This window comes from Cylas formicarius, unplaced genomic scaffold (assembly GCF_029955315.1).
Source record: "Cylas formicarius isolate icCylForm1 unplaced genomic scaffold, icCylForm1.1 PGA_scaffold_3__17_contigs__length_32017465, whole genome shotgun sequence".
NCBI classification, from domain to species: Eukaryota; Metazoa; Arthropoda; class Insecta; order Coleoptera; family Brentidae; genus Cylas; species Cylas formicarius.
The window spans coordinates 20,437,997-20,464,326 of record NW_026844326.1 but is presented as its reverse complement, the minus strand read 5'-3'; the positions used below and the strand labels follow the sequence as shown (position 1 = coordinate 20,464,326).

General features: G+C 35.9%; 4 protein-coding genes across 5 annotated transcripts; 3 read left to right on the top strand and 1 right to left on the bottom strand.

The window, feature by feature from the left end:
- Positions 1 to 59: 59 nt before the first annotated feature.
- On the top strand, positions 60 to 1,680 carry LOC132698955 (40-kDa huntingtin-associated protein-like). Its single transcript, XM_060665302.1, has 4 exons — positions 60 to 193; positions 254 to 720; positions 1,106 to 1,324; positions 1,381 to 1,680. The coding sequence occupies exons 1-4, from the start codon at positions 126 to 128 to the stop codon at positions 1,545 to 1,547; spliced, it is 921 nt and encodes a 306-aa protein (XP_060521285.1). The 5' UTR covers positions 60 to 125; the 3' UTR covers positions 1,548 to 1,680.
- Positions 1,681 to 2,399: 719 nt separating this feature from the next.
- Positions 2,400 to 9,256, top strand: LOC132698953 (klaroid protein). Of its 2 annotated transcripts, XM_060665299.1 has the most exons (5): positions 2,400 to 2,550; positions 3,120 to 3,386; positions 3,788 to 4,036; positions 4,594 to 4,847; positions 6,709 to 9,256. In XM_060665299.1, the coding sequence occupies exons 1-5, from the start codon at positions 2,405 to 2,407 to the stop codon at positions 8,001 to 8,003; spliced, it is 2,211 nt and encodes a 736-aa protein (XP_060521282.1). In that variant the 5' UTR covers positions 2,400 to 2,404; the 3' UTR covers positions 8,004 to 9,256. The 2 variants fall into 2 exon arrangements, with proteins under 2 accessions (XP_060521282.1, XP_060521283.1); XM_060665300.1 differs by lacking the exon at positions 3,788 to 4,036.
- A 53-nt stretch (positions 9,257 to 9,309) lies between these two features.
- Positions 9,310 to 11,300, bottom strand: LOC132698954 (signal recognition particle subunit SRP68). Its single transcript, XM_060665301.1, has 3 exons — positions 11,142 to 11,300; positions 10,313 to 11,074; positions 9,310 to 10,257 (listed from the first exon to the last, which is right to left on the bottom strand). The coding sequence occupies exons 1-3, from the start codon at positions 11,230 to 11,232 to the stop codon at positions 9,419 to 9,421; spliced, it is 1,692 nt and encodes a 563-aa protein (XP_060521284.1). The 5' UTR covers positions 11,233 to 11,300; the 3' UTR covers positions 9,310 to 9,418.
- A 619-nt stretch (positions 11,301 to 11,919) lies between these two features.
- On the top strand, positions 11,920 to 25,865 carry LOC132699538 (lysozyme-like). Its single transcript, XM_060666316.1, has 3 exons — positions 11,920 to 12,086; positions 17,719 to 17,978; positions 25,520 to 25,865. The coding sequence occupies exons 1-3, from the start codon at positions 12,041 to 12,043 to the stop codon at positions 25,661 to 25,663; spliced, it is 450 nt and encodes a 149-aa protein (XP_060522299.1). The 5' UTR covers positions 11,920 to 12,040; the 3' UTR covers positions 25,664 to 25,865.
- The last annotated feature ends 465 nt before the right edge of the window (positions 25,866 to 26,330 follow it).

Below are 26,330 nucleotides of genomic sequence, written 5' to 3'. Positions count from 1 at the left end.
TCTAAGTTGTTCTATCTAGAAACTGGAATTGTGATGAAGTCAATATTATTCTAGGTTATGTCACTAATGATCATATTTCAAATAAAAATAAGTCATATTGCGGACTCCATTAACTTTTCAATAAAATGAGTACCGAAACAACGGGCCATGAAATTTTAGATCGATATAGAGTTATATCAGGAAAACTTAAAAAGTATGTTTCCGTTTATCAAAACATTCTTCTGTATTTGTAACATAGACCTTAAAATTTAAGACGATTTTTACGTAAGCCAAACGTCACTGAAGCTTCTGAATCTTTTGTTAAATTGGGACAACAATGCGAGTCTCAGGATCTTCCATCCTATGCTGCCCTTTCTTGGATGGCCGCTGCTCGTTGCGAAGGATCTTTAGGAAACATTCCAGGGGAAACGTCTTATATGATTCGTTCTGCAAGACAGTTTCTGAATGCTGAAGAAAAAGATTTTAGCACTGGATGTGTCCGTGTTCCTTCTGATAATTTACAGGCTGGTTTAAGTTGTTTTAACCATGCCGCCATTAGATGTCCGGAAGAGTGCACTATTCCTGTTGGACTAGAATTAGAAATAGTTGAATTTTTAAAAAGAATTGATCGAAATGAGTATATAGAAACTTACATTCGTAATTCTGTGGAAATATCTGAAGGAAGACCTAAAGCAAAAATCCACTCTCTGGATTTATTGGGGTCTCATTTTATTTCAAGTGGTAAAGTGGTAATGTACAGTTTTAAGCATAATTAATTCATATTTGTGACTTCGTGTTTCTCTGTCATATTTGTATTTTATAAATGTATTTATTAAACATAGTATTTTATTAATTTTTCAAAGAAACTTCCACAGGCTACTGTAATGCTTTTTACAAAACTTCTGGATTCTACCTGCATCAGTTTTTACTTAGTTGACATTGCTGACGTTTCGTCAATCATCCTGTTGGCTTCTTCAGAGCTTGACAGAAACTGGTTTCAGTTTCAGTCAAGCTCTGAAGAAGCCAACAGGATGATTGGCGAAACGTCAGCAATTTCGACTAAGCAAAAACCGACGCAGGAGGAATCCAGAAGTTTTGTAAAAAGCATAGTATTTTATTGTTTTAGGTGATTATGTTGCAGCATTGAAAAGTTACCTGGAAGTAAGTGATACATTATGTCAATTCCATGACTCTGGTTACAAGTCTGAACTCTTACTTAAATGTGAAGTTAATTGTGTTTTCTTGTTGTTAATATTACACCCTGTTCCTCAAAAATTATCTCCAAAGTTGGGGAAAATTTTGGAAAAGTATGCTTGGGGAGACAAAAATGACAAGAGCATTGAAAGTACATATCATTGACCTTCAGTGCTCTTGCCCTTAGTGAATACATTTTCTTTGTAGGCTGCCACATGTCTGAGAAAATGTTTCTGTTGCTTCAGTCTTTGGTTATAATGTGCCAATCATTTGACACAAATGGCTTAACAGAGTTAGAAGGTGAATTTTGGCCATTATTATCCAATGAACAAAAAGATTTGTTGCGATTATTGGTTGGAACATACCAGCTCTAAATTATAGTGAATTGTACTGTGTAATATATAAAATACCCAAATATGAGAATTTTCTACTGTTTATGGATAATATTTTTTTTTCAATATTGTTAAAATACTTACTTATTTTTCAATAAATTGTAAGGTAGTAATTTTTCATGTTTTTATATTATTATGTAAAAAATGCAAATTTGAGTTATTTTAAATAATAAACAACAGATCTGCGACTCGCCAATTCCCGAGAATGCCAAGTGTGACACAGCATGACAGATCGCAGGGAATAGACTTTACAAAAATAGCCCAACAATTCCTCTCGGACGTGAACATGTACCACATTTCACGTGGATTCGATTATAACCCTTATATCAATCTAAAGTACGAACTAAGTTGCCATATCAGTTATAAGTTCCCAAATCCAATAAAAATCCTTTAAAAAATAACAATGACGTCATCATTGGCACGTAGTACGGGTTTAAAGAGATTTTTTTGACAATGTTTACTTACCAGCTTTAACAACGAAAAGCGTAACTTCCATAAGTGTTGCGAATTGGTGAGCTACAATTATCGTTAATATCTTTTACTCGGTCGGTTGGTGAACTTTGTGCTTGTTTTTAAGGTTAGATTCCTTTGAATGTGTTTGTTAAACAAATTTGATTACCGTCGGCGGTCAAAATAGGCTGTAACGGTCCAAAAGCGTCGGTTAAACCATTTTATTTAAAAATAGATGTTGGTGTGTTCTATTTTTATCAGAAAACCATCAAAGGGAGAGGTGTTATTTTTGGTTTATTCTTGAAAGGCAAATAAGAATAAAACAGTTCTGATTTATTTGGAAGTGAAGTTTATTTCCAGTGCGCGTAAATTTAGTGCGTGCTTTGAATATGAACAACATGGAACTTCGGTCTAGCAGGTCTAGGTCTAAAACTCCATTTTTGACTCAAAATTTTATCAGTGACGAGGTTGTTGAGGCTGGAAATCATGTAGAAAAAACTGTTACTCGGAGCACTCGAAGAACTACTATTTACAAGTAAGTACAGATCAGAAAAAATGTTTTCTTAAACGTTTTTAAAACATACATCCTACAGTCGAGAAGTTGGTCGGAAAAAGCGGGCGAAATAAAAAAAATCGCGAATCTGAGCTTCAAAATGTCAAATATGTTATGCTTAAGTGTCAAAGTTTTAAAAATGTCAAAAGTATGCTACATTCATTCTAATGCGAAATGGTTACATTAAGAATAACTGATTTTCATGCATTTTTTATTGAAATAAAGGTTTTTACTCAAAAAAATAAATTCGATGCAAAAAATCAGCCTATTACTGTGGTTAACGTATAAGCAAACAATTTGATTAAATTTGGTACCTCGTTAGCATATTGCAGGATAACGTTATCATTTATTTGCCATCCATGTATAGCCCTTGTATTGTTTAAGCATTATTAATTAAATTGTATGTTTTTCTCCCTAATATATTAGCATAAATTTTATTATCGATTTGTTTGTTTTTTGGCAGGAAAATAATTTATATTACGCCTTCGTTTAGAACATTTCCTTCATGATAAAATTTGTGAATATTATGACAATCACAAACCCTCTTCTAGGACTAGCGAAGGCGCTACCAGTTCAACCGAACAATCGATTTATTCAAAGCCAATAAAAAAAACAGCAACGCGGTCAGAGAGATCGCTAAGGAGCGGATTGTTTAAAACATCGGATTATTCGTCAGAGGACGGCGAGAACGAAGTCAGTTCGACAAAAACCATCAGCCAAAACGAAAAGAATCAATTGATAGAAGATGCGCGATCTGCGGCAATTAACGGTGACATGCCGGCATTGGAATTGTATAAGAAGTCTGGACGATATTGGGAGTGAGTTCGTTTTGCCAGAGCGTAACTTAATATTAGCCCAAAAGCATACCTACACGAGATCAGATTTCATATAAATAATGCGATACTTTATTTCACATTACAATTTAAGAATATTGTGTTTCATTTATTCTTCCAAGCGTTGAAATTATAATCAAATCTGTTTTGCGTAAAAAAACATTTAGGAGTACCATAAAAACACAATTTTTTTGGTGCTTTTAATATAGCGAGAAGCGTGTATTTTACAGATTTCGGGCATTTTTACTGTGAATGCGAACTTTGTGGCAATCGGTTTGGTGTTGTTCACTAGGTTCACGTTTTTAAAATTAATTTTTCTTAGTTTTAGAAGTTAATAAATACAATACAGCTGCGTAATTTTTGTGGTCTTTGCCGTTTATTTTCAGGGTTTATCCCAAAACCGACTGGACCTACTCTTATCACTCTAAAGATCGTGTCGAAATTGCCCCGGGGGTGGTGGCTATGCCAAACATGTCGCGCAAAACTATACACGCTTTGGACGAATCGTCAAGCAATAAACTGTATTCGGAACACGTTTCCCACAAAAATGTGAGCACGGAAGATTCATATTTGGCAAGACACACCAACCGAAAGAGTGTGTTCAACAATAATCAACAGGATTACGAAATCAAAAGGTAATTGAAATCTGAACCCGTTTTAGGCGCATGCGTGTTTCGTATGTGAGGGAATGATTTTCTGCGCATGCTCTTAAATTTCACAAACTCACCTGCACTTTGCGTCAATTTCTTTTTCAGCAGCGATATCCACACACTTAACTCCTTTTAGCCTGAAGATTTAATGAGATCGGGATATATTTTGAGAAAATACTGCCTTAAAAATGCCGTATCCAACTTATTAACGATCTGTCAGCGGTCATGTTGCTTGTTGAATGCCGCAAGGTCATTGGTTAAAAACAACATATTAAATCTCGCGCATGCGCATGTTGAATGGACCTTGTCTTATTTTAATTCAGAGTTCCTTCATAATTTCCTGTAGTTCTCTAGTAGCTATGTGGTTGAAAGTGAGATTTGAATCTGCTGAACCTCCCTTCTGAACAGCTTCTATATATCTGTCTATATATTCTAAAGTGTTACAGCTTGTCAAATATCGCGGACTTGTATTGCTTTTATTAAAACGGAGGGGTTGGGGGGCACCAAGTTATGGATAGGCTCTAAGGATTGTACTGTTTCAGACAAAAGTACAGCCGTTGGTCTATAATAAAAAACACAACAGTCGCCATTTTAACGTCGGTCATCACCATTCTAACGTCGATTGTTGAGGTGTTTTACTATACCTACAGGGTACAGACAAATTTGTTGTCGAAGGTACACAACTTGGCCGGCAGAGTGATGTTGTTCGACACGTGGTTGTTGTGGAAGACGAGACCCGGAAACAAGGCTACCAAATTGGCGTTACTTTGTTTGATTCCATTGTTGCTATTTGGCGGTAAGTGGCAGGGTTTATAAAACATTTATTGGGTGCCTGGTAACTCTCGACCAATCGTGACCAATACGCAAAATTCAGAATTTTGAATCTACTGAAATATATAAAACTATGCAAAGACAAAGAAAATAAATTAATTTTTTTTTCTATAACCTTTCATTTAGTTAGACGAGATATCTGTATAGAAAAAATTATTTATTTTTGAAAAAGTGCATAGTATGGTGTTTTTAAATCTGAGTTTGAAAGGATCCTAACGACAAGTCTGCTCATAAGATAAAAATTTTAACTTGAATGTCATCTCAAATGTTTATGAATTATTATTCGTAGATATTTAATTGACTCATTAGCTGCTATTTTTAGTAAATTTGATATATTTTTTCCTGTGCGAGTTATCTGGCAACCTGTCTAGATTATTTATGACCCTTGGATAAATTGTAGACTTGGTAAAAATGCGGTTTGCCACAATTTTTTCTGACGTGGCAAGGGTGGGATTATCCTGTACCTGTATTTCAGGTGCGCACATTTTGTTGGCTAGCGGCGTCTCCCTTGCCCTCTCCTGCCACCCTAACTGTGGACGCGTCGCGTCGGCTTACACTGAGTCGTTTAAAAAGTCCGTCAGTAACGCTCTGAATTTTAGCCAGTAACACGCCTTAACCCACAGCTTTATAATCATTTTGCATTTAATGTATCATTTTATTAGCGAGGTCAAATATGGTGATTAGGATTTTTTTTTGTATTTTTAAATCGAAATAATTTGATGTGTAGGTTATTTTTAATCGGGTGATCTCTCGTGAGTGTTTTTCGAGTGGTGCTCTGTACTAAATTTTTATTATTTTATTACTTATATATAATTTTGCCAGTAGGGCGAAATAACACTTAATGAAGTTTCTCGAGACGGAAAATTAGAATATATATTTCCATAAATTTGTTTCGTTTTTGAAGTTTCATATTTAGCGTTTTTATTTATACAAAATATTTATTCATATATTACATTTAGCATCTACTTTTTCATCGCCAGGGTCATCAATAGGTATTTTTTAGCGACCCTGTAGGATTGTGTATTGTTAAAATGTTTGTATTTATATCTTATGCTTTATTCTCAATAAAAACATTGCGCATCAACTTTGCTTCTTTCCTTTCTACCCAAATCGATTAACTGCGTGGTGGTAAGAGACGGCAGGGAGATGCGACTATTGCTGTTAATTGGTGTAAATGCAAATGTTAAAGATCGAAATTTCTGTGACGAAATATAGTTTAGAGACGTAATTTATGAAGTTGACATATTTTATAGTTACTAAAGTTAATATCATTTCAAATATAATGGGGGAAAGAATTTTCATTTTCTCTTAATTTTGTGAAAATCATTTTTAGCTTCTTTATTTCTCGCAAAAAATAAACTCGAAGTATACGGTTTTCTTTTATAATAATGGTCAGTTAGTAATCCTACAGCACTATCACGAAGAAATGTAATTAAACACGGATCAAATCCACACATGAACTCTTAAAGTGACTAAAAATATATATTATTAATTAAAGGTATGATACTGAATAAGAGAAAACATAAGCGAAAAGAACGAGAACCCATAAATAATAAAATTACCTGTCTCTGGACAGACAAAAAGAAGTAGTTAGTTCCAAAATACCAATAAAAGTACTCAATCAATCATCTCATCATTGTAACTAACCCTCATTCAAAAAAAAAAGAAAAGATAGTTACAGACGTTCCAGTTGTCTTAGCTTTTTCCAGACTAAATTAACAATTTTTCATGAAATATTATTCAGTTGGGGTTATTTTAGATTATTTTGCCAGGTCTGCCAGGTGGCTCCAACGAGATCTATTCCAAAAGTTGGTTTAAATTTCCAGGTTGGTGGCTGCTTTCGGGCCTTGGCAGCGTTCTTTACGCGACCTTTTCAAATTCCATGCCGCTTACCACCGGAAATTTAGTTGCGGAGATACACCCTTCCTCTTCCGATCTGCGTTCTAATTCGGACAGCGGCGAAAAAAAAATACAGGAAAATGGAGAAAATTACATAGATCTGTCCGACGAACAGGTCGAACTAATCGCTCGAACCATAAAAAGTTCGTTCCATTCGGACACGAACAGGCAAATCAACACGGACGAATTGGTCCGCAGAATAGTCGAAAACCATAATTTTCACACCTTCGTCGACGAGGAAGTTCTGGGGAAACAGCGGGCGTCGATTGACGCCCTGACCAAAGAAATTAAAAACATGAAACGGGACACGGAGAAGCTCAGTGTCGAGATGAAGCGGTGTTGTAAAAAATCAGTCATCAATACCGAGAGCTATGTCAGCAGAGTGGTGACTGACCTAATAAACAATCCCGATTTTTTGCGAAACCAAAAGGGTCTGAACGACTGGTTGGAATCGCTTTTTGTAGCGAAAGAAGCGCTCGAACAACGTCTCGCCAACGTAACCCTTAACGTGGATTCGAAGACTGCCGAATTGGTGCGGGAGAACGGCAAGATCCTGATGGACCGCGTAGCTGCGAGTTTATCGGACGTCAATAAATTGAACGTCGATTACAGCAGCGGGTCTATTGACGAGGATCAAATCAAAAGAATAGTGCGGGACGTTTTAGCGGTTTACGACGCTGACAAGACCGGTTTGGTCGACTACGCGATGGAAACTATGGGCGGGCAAATTGTTACAACCCGCTGTACCGAAACTTATCATCACGGTAAAGCGGTGGTATCCGTGTTGGGTATTCCGCTTTGGTATCCCGTCAACTCGCCTAGAAACGTCATCACGCCGGGCATTAATCCGGGAGATTGTTGGGCGTTCCAGAATTTCCCCGGCTTCGTGGTTATAAAATTGTCCGGCATGGTCGAGCTCGAAGCGTTTTCTCTTGAACATATCAGTAAACTGCTCGTGCCGGACGGTAGGATCGATTCCGCGCCCAGGGATTTCGAGGTATACGGCCTGACCGGGGAAAACGAAAAAGAGCCCGTGAAATTGGGATCGTACACGTACAATTACGACGGCGATCCATTGCAGTTCTTTGCGGTAGAAGGTGAACGTCGCGTATTTGGCATGATCGAATTGAGGGTTACCTCTAATCACGGTAACCCTAACTACACGTGCTTGTACCGGTTTAGGGTCCACGGCAAGCCCTACCGCGATGAACAGGTCAGGTGAGACGTTAGACTTTATTTTTCCGACGCAATTGGTGATAGTTGTATACCCACACGTTGTTTTTGAAATGCTACAGATTCTCGTAATGGGTCAGATAAAGTGTAAGAAGCGCAAGTTTGTGATTAACTGTGGGCGATAAAATAATGACGATGGTACTCGACTAAGACGATTACAACATGATTATAAAAAAAAAAACTTTCAAGCAAAAATAGAGCGCGTTGAACATGCAAATTATGAGTGTAAAAAAAGCTTTCACCGATTTGCAGTATAAGTCGCCAATAGTTCGGATCTTAAGATGAATAAATTTTTGTGGTTGGTTGCGGATCATGGCAACAAAAATAACATTTTTAGTTAACATCTTAAAGTTTTCGCAACTTACATCATAAACTTCATAAAAAAAATTCTTCAGTTTAAAAGTTTCACCAAAGATTTTCTCACTAATGGGTTTATAGCGATTCTTATAATATTTCGAGCTAAAGTGTTTGTACTTAATAGGATGTAGATATATTTTTCATATTAATTTAAATCTTGTTTTTATATATATTTATTAAGTTAGTTTTAAGGTCTTATAAGGTGTTTCATTTTTTTCTAACGAAAACTACTAGTCAGACCTTTTTCACCTTGTTTACTGGTAGCCCACTCGGTGAAATGTAATTTTAGATCTAAGGTACGCAATGAGCTAGTCCTAGTGGTATTTGCCCTACATTGACGCTGTATTGATGATAAACTTGTTTTGTTTGTTTTCTGAGATAGAGTACAAATATTTTAATGACTTGAACGGAAATAATAGCGCCATGTCATTTTTTTGAATCTTTTTTGTTTTATGTTTGTCACTTTTATGGAGATTTGGGATGAAATTGGTTGTACCCCATAGTATTTCTCGTTTAAGGCGTGGTAATAATTTGTTAAAAATCCTATTTTTAAGTTTTACTTAGCAATGTAAAAGCTTAGTCTAAGTCACCATTCTTAAAAAATATTGTGTTTTGCGCATTTCAAATAGTAGTAAGTGGTTTTTCAGTTAGCTTAATGCAAAGATCTGTTCAAAATGTTTTACATCTCTTTCCCATAAACTTTTTTTATTTTTACTTTGCGGTTTGTAATTAACTACGAGACCAACACACTGTGCCTTATTTGTTTTCAACACTATGGCGAGGTACACTACCCTGAAATTGGATCTCTCTTTTTTTTAGACCATTTATTTTAGAAAGCAATACTACGTGTATTTTGATATCTCAATAAAATGTTTTTGTTGTAAAGATGATTTATTTAGTTCCAAGCTTTTGTACCTTTCAAAGTCATGAATCATGAATTAGATGAATATTTTTTTTATTAAAAGACTAACTGCATCATAACCCAAACAATTATTTAATTATTGTGGATAATAATAATTCCCGGCATAGAAAAATTCCCCTTATATTTTATTTTTTGCCCCATCCCCATAAGCCTTTAACAAATCCAGAAATACCAGCTCCTTGTTTAACTTTTGGTTGTCCTTCGAGCTTCTCTGTAAGATCAGGAAACTCCACCTGGTTCAATGCCAAATCATAAAACAAAGGTTTGGCTGGAATAGGTTCCATGTTTGGAGGTAACACCACCAAATTTGGATTCTTAGACAAAAGCTGTGGTTCTTCTCTAAATTCATCCAGTCTGTCAATAAGGGGTTTCTTTGATTTGAACACTTTCTGGGGCAGATTGATTGCCTGGTCTTCTTGCTGGTCCAGCACGTAGTTGGCTTGAGCAGTGGCAATGTCAGTTTCATAATTGTCCTTCATAATCTTAAGTAACTCTGATAATTCTGATCCATAGCCAGTAGTTTTAAGAGATTTAATACTCTGACTTACTGAATCAAACAATATGGCCGCTTCCCTCCACCTTCTAGCAGCAGCGTGGGTTTTACCCATGTAATAAGATCTCAAGGCTTTGTACGCGTTTAGTTGATCATTGTAGTAACTTTCAGCTGCAGCATTATTTTTAATGCATTCACTTTGTGACTGTTCATTAGTCTGTTGAATGTTAATGTCAAGCAACCGAAAGCTGTCTTGCGGCCGTTTGGTTTGCTGAATCAGCAATAAGTTCCTTTGAGAGGTCCGCTCGATTCTAATTGATTTTAGATATGTCAATAATAGTTCATCTTGTTTATCAGTTCTCGCACTCTCGCGTACAAGGGAAATTACATCGCGTAAATCAATTAGAATGTTTTCTAAAATCTTGATACGAGCCTGATTGTTTTCAGCATGCTTTAAAGAGTCATCTAGGCCTAAAATTATAATACCAGTGCCATTTCTATTAATACAGAATTATTTGATGCCTACCTTCAATGCTCACCAAGAATAGTCTGACTCTCTCAATTCTAACTGAAATCTTCAAATTGAACCAGTCAACTTCATGCAGGACAGCAACAGTTTTTTCTTTTGTTTGTGAAACCAAAGCATCAAAAGTTTCCAAAATGCCTTGGCTGCGCAATTCTAATAAATCTACTGCCTTATCATCACCAATGTTATAAGAACAATATCGCAAACTTGGAGCTATCTCTTCCACTCTTTGCTTGTATGGTAGCTGTTCATCTTCTTTCAGAGTCGACGCTAACTTTTCATATATAACTTGGGCTTTCTTAAAATTCTCAGTTGCCTGCAGCCACAATTGCAACTCAAATTGCAACGATCCATGAATCCACGCAAGATAAGCTTGCGACTCTAACTGAGTTCTTGGATCACACCTTTCATATTTGCACAATTCATCTAACTGTAGGGCATAAACGCACGCTTTTCGTAGTTTCTGAACTAAATGAAACTTCTTTCTAGGTTCAGTATTAGCTTCCTGTCGTAATTGCATGGCATAACCCCAACAGCGCTCAGCCAGCATCAAAGGAATTTGTAGAAACCTTTCATCAGCTTTGGGGTTTAGAATGTGCGATTCCGTAACATCTCGTTTTTTAAAATGCCTTCTGTCACCTTGGGGAATCTTCAACACCTTTCGAAGTCTGCTAATCCTTCTGGAACAGTACCCTCGGTACCTTTGATAGTCGCCGTGTCTTAAACCGTGTTGCTGCTGAGCGTCTTTAATTAAAGTTAAAACTGTAACATTGCGGAAAAAGACAAACATTAAAACGAGGTTAACAGATGGTTTTCAGTAACTACTTGCTTTCTAAGGTGAGAGGCCTCGGTGGTTCTACTTCAGGTTTCTGATCGAGTTTCACATTATGTGGACCTCCATTACTCGATTCCAATACCATTTTTGCAGTTCTCTTGAAGAAAAGTTCTTGAGCAACGTAGCCAAGACAAAATACAAAGTGGGCAAAGAATGCTTCGTCTTTATTCCTTTTTACTACGTTAGGCAAGTAAGCCAAAGACACTCGCCCATTACCGACGTCCGTCGGGCACAGGCCAAAATGATAACACAAAAATATAAAAATCACAAAAAATCGTTGTTTGTTTATGTATTATAGTTTGCAAATTTTAGTACGTCTGTTATATTTCCTCGAAGGCAGAAAATATTGTGTTCAGTTAAGAATATAATAATATAATAAAAATATTGCTAATAGTTAAGCTTTCAAAATTTAATTTTCGAACACGTAAATATACATGCCTAAAAATGTGGAAAAACCTTGTTAATGTTTTACACTAAAGATTGTAGTATCGACGACATTTGCAGTAGGAAGTCGATAATGTCCCTCCATTACCAGAAAATCCCGAATATTAAAAATGTATAAATAATTTTCAGATAGCGTAGGGTCAAGGATATAAACAATAGAACTGTTTGCCCACGGGCGTACTGCAATTTTAGTGCATAACGCTACTGACCGAGTTGTATCGGTTTCGTAAAATTCAATGACCCGACTACAACCACGTCACTGGTTTTCGCTTTCTCCGTTTCTGTCTATCTCGAAGCCTTTGCCGTATAACAAGTTTCCTATGTTAATGAATTCCGTCCAGCAAGTCCGCGTGCATATATTTTAAACCTGGCGAGACGGCAATAATCGCCAGTCGATTTTTGATTTAGTTCCGAAACGCCTTAAAACTATTTTTCCGATTCCAGTCAACATGCTAAAGTTGATTTTAGCCACTGTGTTGGTGTTTTTTGTAGCCGGTAAGTAATATTTTACTAAGTACTTATATATACTTAGATTCAGATTTAATAACAACTTACTTTTATCACAAAACTCAACTCAGTTAATTTGCAAGCGTTTTACACCGAATTAGGTAACGTGATTTTACAAGGAAGTCAAAATGTTTTTGAATTAGAGACAATAAATGTAAAATAAGAAAAAACATTTTTCGGGTTGCTCTTCTGATCGCACGTTATAATCTCCAAAGTTTTCACTAGTTTATAATTGTAATCTAAGATTAGCTGTATTTTTTTTGAGAAAATCTTAATTTGGGATACTGATACAAAATAATAGTTTGAAAAACGTTCCAATTAAAACTAAATGAGCATTACTTTGTTTTCTAAATTGTATACATACAGTATGTTAATACTTTATTAATATTGAAACTGAACTTAATATTATAACACTTGGTTCTAACACATATAACTGTTGACATTTAAAGCAATGCTTTATTGATTTTTTCGGTAGATATTACTAAACAAATAATTATATTTTACACTTATATAATTGGTGCTTTGCCACTAGCGAGAAAATTGATTTGGAAATATTTAAACAGGTGCATTAAACGTGGTTGTGTCATCGCGTTTAAAATTTATCGAATTTTTTATCGCAGCTTTGTTAACCGTATTCATAGAAAATAATCTTTCTATGTGAAATTTGCGTTAAGTCACAAGATTTATTGCATTTAATCCCGTTGCTATTGCACGTGTCATTGCACGCGATTTTATTTTGTGTGCAAATCGAACAAAATTAAAAGATAAACCAACAACGCCCGGTTGACATCGTCACGAATCCAACCAAATTCGTATCTGTCCCATCGCGAACAGGATTTGAGCCCGTCCTTGTTTGCCTTTATCTGACTCGTTAGGCTTTTTCGATGATCTCACTTTCCGAGAATTATTTTTTAACTCTCAAAGGTTGATCCAAAACAACATTTGATTGAATTAACCTTCTGACGAATCGGATATGGCGCCTTACAAGTAAGTCATTACGAAGGTCCGTTTAGTTAGGTAAATGTCACGGCCTTTGAGGAGTATACGCATACCAAAAAGTCACCGAACTGCGCGCATATTCCCCAAGTTATATCACATATATAATATACACGGTAATAAACTTTAATTTCAGAAAATTAAAGTTTTTTTTGTAATTTTTCAAAGAAACTTCTGCACTGGACTTCTTCTGCGTCGGTTGTTGATGAATCGAACTTGCTGACGTTTCGCCAATCATCGGGTTTGATTGATCAACAACCGCCGCAGGAGGAATCCAGTAAATAGTAAATAGTTATTTATATGTAACTTGGAAAAATAAATAAGAGCTAAAGGTTCAGATTTTCACGAAATTCTATATATTCACATGACAATTGCTTCGACAACACCGTGTCTTTATCAAATGTAATATTTACAAACTACCTGCTACTATATATACCGAAAAATGACAATAAAACCTTAATTAACATTGTTTTGAGAATTTAAGTTTAATAATGGAGAAGTATTTACATCTAATTGATCGTTAAGCAATTCATTTGAATGTCTCATTTGGTAATCTCCATGGCTTTCACTAAATTTATATTTCTACTTTTTGTGGCTGTATATAAAAGATCAAAATTGTCGTCAAAAATCTGTTTGTCTGTGTTTAAGTGTGCAGCATAATTAAAATCTAGACTATTATTTTTAAACGCTCTTTTATGTTCGTTAATACGTTTCTTGAAGGATCTACCTGTTTGTCCAATACACATTTTAGGCATTTCAACATGTAGACACCTGATTTTTTGGATTTTATTATTTTTGAGTTTTCCTATTGTGTTGTTAGTTCTGAAAGCTATTTTTAAACCACATTTTGACAAATGTTTTGAAACTTTTTCATTGGGTTCTCGTATATATGTAATTGTTTTAAATTGTTCATGTTCTGTATTAGGTTTCGGATAACTAAAGTTTACTGTTGTCTGGGATTGTTTTTTATTTATAACTTTATCGATAATGGGCGACGGATTGTAGCCGTTTTCAGTGTAAGTTGTTTAATGATATTCAGTTCTTTGTTGTAATTTACTGTTGAGAGTGACGTACTAAGAAGTCTGTGTATAAAAGAGTGAAATGCAGCCAATTTGTGTGTGTAAGGGTGATTTGAGCTGTTATGTATGACTGTTTTCGTGTGTGAAGGTTTACGATAAATGGAAAAATCTAATTTGTTTTGCGTTTTCGTAATAGAAAAGTCTAACAAATTAATAGAGTTATCCTGTTCAATCTCGATAGTGAATTTTATACAATTATGTAATAGAGATGTAGATCTAAGGAAGGTTTGATTATGGGAAACCCCCTTAGTCCTTTGTTAGCTGAGATTTTTATGGATAATTTGGAAAATATCGTACAAGAACATCCTTTAAGTTTTCCATGGTGGTATAGATACGTGGATAATGTCTTTGCTTGCTTTGCTAGAACGGACAGAAAATTGAATTCTTTTTTAAATTACATTAACTCTTTACATAATCGTATAAAATTCACTATCGAGACAGGATAACTCTATTAACTTTTTAGACTTAACTAATACGAAAACGCAAAACCAATTAGATTATTCCATTTACCATAAACATTCACACACGGACACAGTCATACATAACAGCTCAAATCACCCTTACACATACAAAATGACTGCATTTCACTCTCTTATACACATTCTTAACTCTCAACTGTAATTAAAACAAATAACTGAATATCATTAAACAAATTGCACTGAACAACGGCTACAATCCGTCCATTATCGACAAAATTATAAATAAAAAACAAACCCAGATAACAGTAAACTCTATTTAAACTATTAAAACTTATCTAATAAAAACAAAAATCAAGAATATTTATTTTCATTTTTAACGCTGTTTACCGCCCGGTCAAAAATAAATCCGCCTACACCCAGAAATTTGATTCCGCGTAAAATCCAAACGCTTATTACCACATAATAGTTTAATAAATACGATAACAAAACAATGCGGGCTGAGATAATTATCGCAAGCTATATGTATATGACATCCTCGTTTCAAAGGCAACAGCAATTAAAATACAATGAGGCGACCGACGAAACTGGTTAGCGACTTGCACGACTTAATATTCCCGAAAATATTAGATCAAAATTATGAACTTCTTAACTTCTTACGCCTTATTCTCACTTAACACTGAATATTTATTTTGTCGCCGTTCATTGGCTTATATATTTCGTTAATATTCTAAGCACGCGTCGATATCTTTTGTTGCTTCGGTTTGATCACATCATGGAGTCAACGTATTATTCACGATTAGCAAATATTTTCACGGTCTGATCATCTGATAGAACAATGTACCGTGCGTTAAATTTATCTTGATAACATTGTGATTGTCTGAAACTTTTTCGTTTTTAAAGATATCGTGGTAAATAAAAAAAATGTAGGGTTAGCAGCAACCTTTTTTTTCCTAAATGAGATCTAGACCAAAACATTAACAATTTTCTGGTATTTAGTATTTTCTTCAATTGATTACGTTATTCTGATTACAATTATATAACACGATTTATATTTTATTCCACTTGTTTTTGAAATATTTTCAAACATAGGAAATCTTCCTACCATTTCATAGAGCGCTGCGATTGACAATTAATTATATTTAACATTTAAATATATTTAACATATCGCTAAGCAATATCGATTAATTCAGATAAGTATAAAAAGATAAAAAGGGTAACCGCTATGTGTTGCCAGTTGATTAGAGTTGATCCAGAGGGATGAGTTCCTTCCAAACATATATTTCCTAAACTTGCATAGAAATTTGAAAAAAAACGGTAACTTGTTAAATATGAAAAAAGTTTGTCGGAATAAACCTGTTTTGAATAAATACAGTAAAACAATTAGGGTTTTTTGAGTCACATTCGATTTCTATTGTTACTACAGTCCAATCAGAAGAGTATAAAAGGAGGACGCAGTTTTGTTTGGAAATACAAAATACGTTTTATGGATCGACGAAATATCGTTCACTACAAGAAAGAGCTATAATTAACAAAATAGGCGATACTGATCTATAAATAATTATAGACAAATACAGGAACTGAAACCCCAAGGATACCAGTGGGTTAATGTTTGGTGTAGAGTGTGTTATAGATATTTGGGGTGCGAATGTCATGCTGGTCAATGGGGACCAACAGACCGGACTTGACATTCATGGTTCAGTTAAGAGACAATCCGGAACTCTTATTAAATGAGAAAAATCGTAGAATTAAAATTTACAAATAATGGGTTTAGCAAGATGGTGGCCACATTTAATCGACTTCTATTATAACAAATAGTTGGTAGTTTTAGTAAAGTAAAAATGACTTATTTTTCCCTATACAGGGTGTTTTCTAAATGAATGTCAATAATTAGGGTGGTGATTTTGGGTTCATTTAAAAAAAAAACTTCATATGAACATATGCCCTACACGTCTTAACTTTTGAGATACAGTGCCGTAAAGTTTTCAAAAATAAAATAATTTTTTTTAATATGTGTATTACCACATTAGATATTTTAATGAAACTTGACTCACATGCACTGTGTGTCAAGAGGCATTATTTAGTGTACAACATTTTTTTTTAAACACAGTAATGGCTGCTGTACGTAATTTCACATGTTGCCAGGTACTATTTTGGCAGACATTTCTAAATAAATTTAATTGCTTGATTTTTTTCAATCCGATGTACGATTTTCGCTTAAACAATCAACAGTATGCAGAGAAATTAGTTTTTATTTTTAAGTGAAAACCGTGTTACCGACTAAAAAGAACAAGAGATGAAATTTGCTCATAAATGAATGCAAATGTCATTTTTTTAAAGGAAATCACTGTGTTCGTACTTCGATATTTTGATAGAGAATTACTTAAATAGGAAATAATAATCATAATAATTCATATTGACGATATTGTTATCGCTAGAAGAGGTTTTTATTTTTTTTTTGCGAAAACCGTACATTAATTATTGATATTCAATCATTCATAATTGCAATCAGAATAACATGTTCTTTTGAATACCGATAAAATATAAAGCGTGCTCCTTTAAAAATATGGCTTAGAAAATCGTTAATGTTTTACTATTTCCAAAATATTCTGCATTCCTCCTGCGTCATTGAACTGTTTCTCTCAAAAACCGTTTACTCTACTGGAATAATTTATATACCAGGAAGCGTGGGAGATCCAGTGGTATCGTCTCTATTTCGTACAATGTTTGAACTATATATAGGGTGTGACGTTTGACGTTTAAAAATGGCCGTTTTCGTAGGTAAATTATTAGCCATAAATCAAAAACTATAAAACATGGGATAACAATAAAAAGTATCGTAAATTGTATGGTTTCGTCTATCATACAGGGTGCGCCAGATATTTGAAAATATATCATTGGAAATCGGTATTATTTGCACAAATTTTTGTATTTACCAAAGTTTGCCGTGACTTTGAAATTCGGCTAGACGTGAATGACACTTTATACAGGGTACATGTACAATCGAAGCGGCTTCTTTTTGAAATAAAAAGCTGCTTCGCGCCACGCCAAGTTGAACCGCCCAGCTACGATTTTTCGAAAACAATGTTGTTGTATTCTCTGTATTGAGCCAACGCAACGTTATTTCAGGGGCTTTCTCCGATGATCTCCCTGTAACGCAACAGTGCCTGGGTTGTATATGTGAAGCAATTTCCGCGTGCGATACGAATCGCACCTGTCACGGCGACGTATGCGGCCCCTTCAGGATTACCTGGGCGTACTGGGCGGACTCGGGAAAACCCACCGTCAACCGTGAAGCTCCCGACGCGCCTCAGGCCTACGCTAACTGTGCGGGGGACACTTACTGCGCAGCTCTGAGCGTCCAGGGATACATGAACAAATTCCAACAGGTAATTTATTGCGAAAAAAAAGTGAAATTATTTTAAATTCTGGGATGGTTAGTGATAAATTTAAATTTAAAGGTTTTCTACGTAAATAAATTAGATTATAACCGTTAGTTTTAACACACGAAGCTTGGAATTACACTATTTTGTCTACAATGTCCAGTTATCTTATGATGCTCCTTCACAGCTTATTAGATTTATTAATATAGTTTCGACGATATAAGATTGTTATTCCAAATTAATCAAGAATTGAACAACAATTTTTGATTAAACTCTCAATGTTCGGTTGAGCTTTTGTGTTATCATTTAATTAACAAAATTGGATAAAACTAAAAACGTGGAAGCATTAAAAATATTTGTTGTTTAAACTATAAAAAACACAAACACTGTTATACTGGGTGTTCCAAAAAACGTTTCTGGGGCAAATTAAGGCATCAGCTCTTTACTTATTAGTCATTATATTTTGTAATTTTTGTAAGCATAGTAAAAGTTAAATGAGAGTAGCATTCATCCATAACTTTCGTCCTTTACCAACTCACAGTTTGGTTTTCGTGAACATTTGACGAAGGTGTAATTTCTACGGCACTTTTATGCTATATTAGGAAGGCCTTCGATTATGTGGACCACAGCGTGTTAATTAATAAGCACTCCACTCAAACTCCTGACTATTTTCAAAATTTCAAACAAGTCAGAGTGAGTTGCAAATGAGTTTCATAGGGGTCGGTTCTCGGGCGTCTGTTGTTGGCTGTTTACATCACCGATCTTGCGCAGTCGCCACGAGTGATGTACAGAAATAGTTTTCTTCTAACAACTTCCTTAGATCAGTCAAATGTCACGCTCCTGAGATATTCCTTAGTGTCCTATGGCATATTGCTTTGGGGTTGTGTGAGTTATTCAGAACGAGCTTTTCGCGGTAGTCTTTTCTCATTGCCAAGCGCTGATTTATTTATTTATCGTTCGGCCTTACATATGGATTAATATAAATATTAAAATATGAATCATAGCGTCAAATCGAGACTCTTGATCCACCTCGTTGCAGTGAGTTTACCACACTTGTTGCCCTACCAAATAATATCCAAGCTTTACCATATGGCAAATTTAAAAGAATAATGAAGCAGTTTTTGTTAGATAGTCCGCTGAATATTTTTCAATTTTTCTATTCCTGAAACTCTCACTATCATTTCAGATATATTAAAATCCGAGAATCCGGTACCAAACCTTCTCACCTTCCATCAAAAACCAAAATTATGGAAACGTCGATGATATTTTTGTTATTTTGCCTCGTAGTCAGAAATCCTTAGTAGATTTTTTTAAATATTTAAACTCTATGCACCCTAACATAAATTTTACCATTGAAATAGAAACTAATAACAACCTCCCATTCTTGGATATTCTTATCAATGGAAAATCTGACCTAACATTCGGTCATTGTGTTTACAGAAAACTTACGCACACAGACCGATACCTTAATACATTGTCCCGAGTCATTGAACCCAAAATTAAAACACCTCTTCTCTCTAATAATTTAAACATTAAAGATAATTAGCGTTCCATCACAAAATACACTTCACCACAACCTTGCAATAGCAATGAAGCCGCAAGCAATCCCACACTTGCCGCTGTTGACCTTCCTTATATTCAAAACATCACTGACCACATATCAAAATTTCTAAAGAAATATAACGTGAAAACCAGATTTACCACTTGTCCAAAAATCTGTCAACATCTTCGATTCGTCAAAGACAAAATACCATTTGAGATGCCAGAAGTTTACTGCATATACGGCAAAGAATACATTGAAGCGACCGGACGAAAAATATCAACTAGGCTCAAAGAACATGAAAGAGGCTTAAAACTGAGACACGTAAACTCATCAGCAGTTGTAGAACACTAACAAAATTAAAATTCTTGCATATAATCAATTCTTCTACTAACGAAAAATCCGAGAGTCTATAGAAATCTATAAGCAACCTAACAATCTTAACCGCGACTCAGGTCTTTACCTGTCACCAATATGGGAATCAGTCATCCGAGACGGTGTTTATGCCCCTCATTTAGCTCCGCCCCCCTCAAACAATATAAAAGCAGGTACAGAGTAAAATGCGCGCCAGTTTCAGTCAAGATCTGAAGAAGCCAACAGGACGATTGGCGAAACGTTAGCTAGTTCGACTTAACAAAAACCGACGCAGGATGAATCCAGAAATTTTATAAAAAATATTCCGCTGAATATACATACAGGTCACGAAAAATATTACTAATTCCATCAATATGTACAAGTGTAATTTAGAGACCATGTAGGAAATTTTACCAGCAGATCATGAGAAACGCCTGGTATTCTGTGAAGAAGTGATTGAAGGAGCTAACCAAAATGAAGATTTCTGTACCGAATATTTTATTCACCGATGAAGCTTAATTTTCGTTACATGGTCGCCGTGTGGGGTTTGCTGGATCCCCCATCGGGCGCCTCCCCAGGTGGTGGATAGGGGAACGCCTCCCAAGATATAGGTGGTACCGAGGAAATAAAATACTCGGGGCGAACCAAAATCCAGCCTGGAGATGGGCAGCAGCATTTTCAGTACCGAGCTGAAGCACAAAAGGAATGATCTTGGACTGGTTTAGGGGAGGACAGTGAAGGGCTCGACTGTAACAGTATTAGATGGCCTTCATACTGCGATGGGGAAGGCAACGGGAAACCACCCCATTATTTTCCCGCGTATATCACAATGGCAAGAAACTCACAAAGAATGGCCCTCAGTCCCCGGCAGACCTTCGATGGTCAGAGGGTGCGAAGAATCCCCGGGTTAAAAACTATGAACCACACTTACAAAATAGCGACATGGAATGTGCGAACACTGTTTGAGGGAGGTAAGCTGGCAAATGCCTGCCATGAGATGGACAGGCTTGGTATACATATCCTTGGAATTAGTGAAACGCGATGGCCCGGCTCAGGATCGATCACGACCTCAAACAAAACCTTTTATTATTCGGGAAACAATGATCCCAGCCATAGACATGGAGTGGGCATCTTGCTGAATTCCAATATAGCGGCCTCGGTTGTAGGTTTCGTACCATTATCTGACCGATGCATGCTCATACAACTAACTGGAAAGCCTGTAAATATTAATTTGATTCAGGTATACGCTCCGACTGGCGACAAACCACTGGATGAGCTTGAGAAATGGTATAGTGACCTCAAGGAATTACTTAGTTACACGCGAAAGGAAGAAGTTACCTTTGTTATGGGGGACCTAAATGCGAAGGTCGGAAAGGGAAGCTCGTCGGAGATGGTTGGGAGCTTTGGATTGGGGCAAAGAAATGACAGAGGGGACAGGCTAATAGAGTTCTGTCAGGAAAACAAGTTTGTAATCTTAAATACCTTGTTCAAGCAACCCCCGCGAAGACTATACACGTGGACATCTCCCCAACACAATAATGACAACATAGTGCGAAACCAGATTGACTACATCATGGTGAACCAGAGATTCCGCAGCTCAGTCAAAAATGCAAAGACGTACCCCGGCGCTGACATAGGATCTGATCATAATCCTGTGTTAATTGATTTCTCTATGACACTCAAGCTCACGAAGAAAAGAAAACCAACACCACAAGTTGATGTGCAACAATTAAAACAAGAGGCAAAGAAAAACTCCTTACAGATCGAGCTTAACGCCAACCTCCAACGAATTAACCGAGGCCAGCGGACAGCAGATAACATTGACGCGACCTGGACTGAAATATCTTATATACTAAAGGAGGTCACAACTGAACACCTTAAGTCAGAGACTAAGAAAAAGAAAGAATGGATGACCAGAGAAATTCTAGATCTAATGGACAAGCGCCGGGAATGCAAAAACAAAAACCCAACAGAATATAGACGCATCCATTCAATTATTCAGCGGAAAATCAGAGAAGCAAAAGAGAACTGGATGAGGGAAAGGTGTGAGGAACTAGAAGACCTACAGCGTAAACATGATGGTTTCAACCTGCACAAAAAAATTAAAGAATTATCTGGAGCAAATAAGCGACAAGCACCATATAGACTGTTTGATAATAACCACCAGCAAGCAAAAGACATCTCTGAGGAAATAGTCATATGGAAAAATTATATCTGAGACTTATTTGCCGACTTAAGAGAAGAGCCATCCACTAGCAATAATAACGAAGGTCCTACCATAATTAAATGTGAACTTGAACGCGCTATCAACCAACTAAAGAACAATAAAAGCCCAGGACCTGACAATATTTACTCAGAAGTTATTAAGTTAATTGATGAAGAAAACTTGGATCTCTTCTTAAAACTACTTAATCAAATATATAAATCTGGTAAAATTCCGACAGAATGGCTGGAATCTACATTCATTCCCATTCCCAAAAAGCCGAATCCTCGTCAATGCAATGACTTTAGGTTGATTAGTCTGATGAGCAACGCCCTGAAGATCCTTCTCAGAATTATCCACAATCGAATCCGGGAGAAATGCGAGCAGGTAATCTCAAGAGAACAGTTTGAATTCAGGAGAGGCATGGGCACTCGTGAAGCACTGTTTAGCCTGCAAGTTTTGGCTCAGAAATGCATGGACCAGCAGAAGAGCCTATACATATGCTTTGTTGACTTCGAAAAGGCATTCGATAGAGTTCCACATACAGGCCTTCTAAACTCCCTTGTCAACGTGGGAATCGATGGAAAGGACATTCAATTAATAAAGAATCTCTATTGGCATCAAATAGCAAAACTAAGAACAAAAAATACTACATCTGCGGAAATAGAGATTTGTAAAGGAGTACGACAGGGATGCATATTGTCACCGATTCTTTTTAATGTTTTCTCGGAGGAGCTGTTTAAATTCGCATTAGAGAATATCTCAGATGGAATCAAAGTAAATGGGGAAACTGTCAACAACATAAGATATGCTGATGACACGGTTCTGATGGCCGACACAGACATCGGGCTTCGGAATATTATTGATAGCGTTCAAAGAGCATGCTCACAATATGGGATGAAGATCAACATTAAGAAAACAAAAACAATGGTAATTAGCAAAAATCAGAATATCCCGATTCCATTGCAAATCGACGGCGAAGTCCTAGAAATGGTAAATCATTTTAAATATTTGGGTTCCTGGATTGAAAGAGACACAAACCCCGATTACGAAATAAGGACTAGAATTGAGCAAGCGCGCCAGGGATTTATGCGATATAGGCGGCTCCTCTCTGATTCATATTTGGACCTGGGCCTACGTCTGAGACTGGTACGATGTTACGTCTGGCCTATCCTGTTGTACGGCGTTGAATCATGGACGCTGAAGGCGGCCATGATGAATAGATTGGAGGCGTTTGAACTCTGGTGCTACAGACGAATGTTGAGGATCCCTTGGACAGACAGAATTACGAACGATGAAGTACTTCAAAGAGTGGGTGGTGAGCGAGAGCTACTACATATCATAAAAGTAAAGAAAACATCATACTTAGGCCACCTACTCAGGCACGAAGAGTATGAGTTGCCACGACTGATAGTTGAGGGAAAGCTGGAAGGAAGGAGGGGTTTAGGAAGAAAGCGACTGTCCTGGATGCGAAACATCAGAAACTGGACCGGCCTGAACTTTGAACAAGTAATAAGAACGGCACAGGATAGACAAGCATTTGCCAATGTGATCGCCAACCTTCACTGAAGACGGCACGCGATGATGAAGATGACATGGTCGCCATAATCCGGCTCTTAATATCCCTGTTCATAAAATTTGGTACCAACAAGATGGTTGTCCCACCGATAATGCTAGGCGAGTTCAAGATCTTCTAAATCCCATATTTCTTAATCGCATAATAAGTGGACAAGGAACAATCTTTGGGGTTATTTCACTAGCACTACAGGCAGACATACGATCGTGCAAAATATTCAGAGGAACTTCGTAATAAAATCACAAATGCTGTTATCCATGTTACTGTTGAAACACTGGCCAAAATTGCTTAGCTAAAAATGGTGGACTTTTTTAACCCTTTTCATGTCGGATGGATAGCTATGATTTTATTAAATATATTATGTTCTTTTTTAACTAAAATCAGCGTCTTTATTTTAGTTACGAAAACGTATACGAAAACAAAGAACAATATTTTTGAAGCATTGTAAAGAAATGTGTCGAAAATTTAAAAATGTAATTCCATATACGACATTGCGCGAAAGACATCAGTACCGCGAACGACGCAACCCTTCAAAACAATTCAATTAAACTAAAAACTTATCGCTGACTGAAACGGAATCGAATGAATTGGAAGTGAGGAGAGGTTTGGCACTATAGCACAATATTTGAATCTAACTTCGATGCTTTTAACATCTCCGTTCAACTTGGTCACAATACCGATAACTCTATAACCGAATAATATTGTTTGTTAAATAAGAACTAACGTTGTTCAGATTTTCACATAAATATATTTAAATGACAGCTGTTTCGGCAACACCGAAACAGCTGTCATTTAAATATATTTATGTGAAAATCTAAACAACGTTTGTTCTTATTTAACTATTTTAAATGGATTTTCATCAAGTAAAAGCCACTTCAGTACAATAATATTGTTCGTGACTTGTATACTTATAGTTTTGAGTATATTTATGTGTCAATTTCCACAATTTACGTATTTATTTATTGCAAATCTGTTATTTGCCGACTTACCATTTGTTGTTTTGTACAATTTATATGAACGATTAATAAAATTCTTTCTTTCTTTAAGAATGATCATTAATAACAAAAATTATTTATTGTTGTTTATTGCTTAAACTTCAGTAATATCAATTTGGCAATTTTCTAGATTATTCTTGCTAAAACGGTTATTTATTGCATGAATCAATTCCGCAGTAATGAACCGCTTTAAATTCAAATTCACAAGGCGCGCAAACTGCTAGTGCCTTTGGAAATTTCGCATCCGAAGTGATAAAAAACTGGTTAGCTGCGATCGAGAGATACGTGCAAGGTAATATACATGCAAAAGGGTTTAATTTATTTGCATATAGCGTCTGACTGAAGTACCTGCCGATCCTGCTTGGGGTCGTAAAGCTGCGGTCATAGTTTTCCTTTTTATTTGTCAACATCGTTTCGGTTTATAGCGAAACCAGCTCAAGAATAATGCAAGCCTTCTTAATATTACAAAAAACTTATTATTATTATTTTATTGGCCTAAACAGTGGTAATATTTCATTTTTTCAGCTTATTTAAACGCATTATCTATCTATCAAAGTAAATGTTATACTAAAAAAAAACCATTAGCGTATCACTTTCCTTATTTTAAATAACCATGCGCGGCACTGCCTTTGCTACAGCAAACCAATTAAGAAGAAACGGCGGCCAAAATCAGTATCCTTGTCTCTCTCATTTTAGGTGTTAATGCAACCAAAGTGAGGCGGATGATGATGGTCGTGGTGGCATCTTTGTAGGTTTGTAGTGCACAACGCACTCGCAAAGCTGTAAAAATATGTTTAGCCCTTATTTATTAAAGCAATTAAAGTGTTAGTGTTAAATATTTAATACCTAAAAAAAATGTGTCAATTCTTTTTTGTGCAGGATTGCAACGGCGACGGTAAAATCGACTGCGATGATTTTGCCGCTATCCACAAGCTGGGAGCTTATGGTTGCGCTGGTCAACCTTTACCTGAACCATTCGGTCAACGTTACAGACAATGTAAGGCCATCGTAGGTGGTCAATGAGAAACGTCCTTATTAATAGACGCATCGGCTAGGGTCCCTTTCCATATCTTTTGCAGGAGCGAGTTTTAACGAAATTGTCAAATTGTCCTGTTGTTTTTGTATAGACGCCGTTTGTAATTTATAATTTTGCGTGAGATTTAAGTGTAATGCTGTGAGACTGTCTTTCAAATAAATACGTAATTGTAACACGTAATGGGTTTTATTTTGGTGTTTTTTTTGGTTCTACTTCCTACTCTAAAATACTCGTACGTACATTTGCAGAAAGTGGTTTCCAGTCAGTCATGTATTAACCCTGTTATGCAAATGTGTACTAAAATGGTGTTTATTAATATTAGGTACTATCCTTCTTTTTAATAACCTGAAATATCACATTATTTTAGAATATTCCTTTAAATGTTAAAAAACTGAAATGTACTAAAACTATAATAATTTTTGTTTAATAAATACGACTCCACATTTAACTTTGTGCGGTCTCGAAAAACGCCGTACTTTATAAAATTAAATTAAAAAGGGAACAGTAGGAAAGAAAACCAGTTCTCTCCAAATAAAGAATAAACACTTCACTTTATTACAAAATCATAACATCAACCAAATCTAATAGTGACAAAACTACAAATGAACTGGAACGGTAGAGGTATTGAGATGTCTAGAACACATAGCTTTTCTA

Bases quoted from the DNA above. Each gene is read 5' to 3' on its own strand.
- LOC132698955 (XM_060665302.1), top strand. From the start codon at position 126: ATGAGTACCGAAACAACGGGCCATGAAATTTTAGATCGATATAGAGTT. The intron at 721-1,105 runs GTAAAGTGGTAA...TTATTGTTTTAG, and splicing joins GTCTCATTTTATTTCAAGTG to GTGATTATGTTGCAGCATTG. The intron at 1,325-1,380 runs GTACATATCATT...TTTTCTTTGTAG, and splicing joins AAATGACAAGAGCATTGAAA to GCTGCCACATGTCTGAGAAA.
- LOC132698953 (XM_060665299.1), top strand. From the start codon at position 2,405: ATGAACAACATGGAACTTCGGTCTAGCAGGTCTAGGTCTAAAACTCCA. The intron at 2,551-3,119 runs GTAAGTACAGAT...ACCCTCTTCTAG, and splicing joins CGAAGAACTACTATTTACAA to GACTAGCGAAGGCGCTACCA. The intron at 4,848-6,708 runs GTAAGTGGCAGG...TTAAATTTCCAG, and splicing joins TCCATTGTTGCTATTTGGCG to GTTGGTGGCTGCTTTCGGGC.
- LOC132699538 (XM_060666316.1), top strand. From the start codon at position 12,041: ATGCTAAAGTTGATTTTAGCCACTGTGTTGGTGTTTTTTGTAGCCG. The intron at 12,087-17,718 runs GTAAGTAATATT...ACGTTATTTCAG, and splicing joins GTTGGTGTTTTTTGTAGCCG to GGGCTTTCTCCGATGATCTC. The intron at 17,979-25,519 runs GTAATTTATTGC...TTTTTTGTGCAG, and splicing joins ACATGAACAAATTCCAACAG to GATTGCAACGGCGACGGTAA.
- LOC132698954 (XM_060665301.1), bottom strand. From the start codon at position 11,232: ATGGTATTGGAATCGAGTAATGGAGGTCCACATAATGTGAAACTCGAT. The intron at 11,075-11,141 runs GCAAGTAGTTAC...GCAATGTTACAG, and splicing joins GAGGCCTCTCACCTTAGAAA to TTTTAACTTTAATTAAAGAC. The intron at 10,258-10,312 runs GTAGGCATCAAA...TTATAATTTTAG, and splicing joins ATTCTTGGTGAGCATTGAAG to GCCTAGATGACTCTTTAAAG.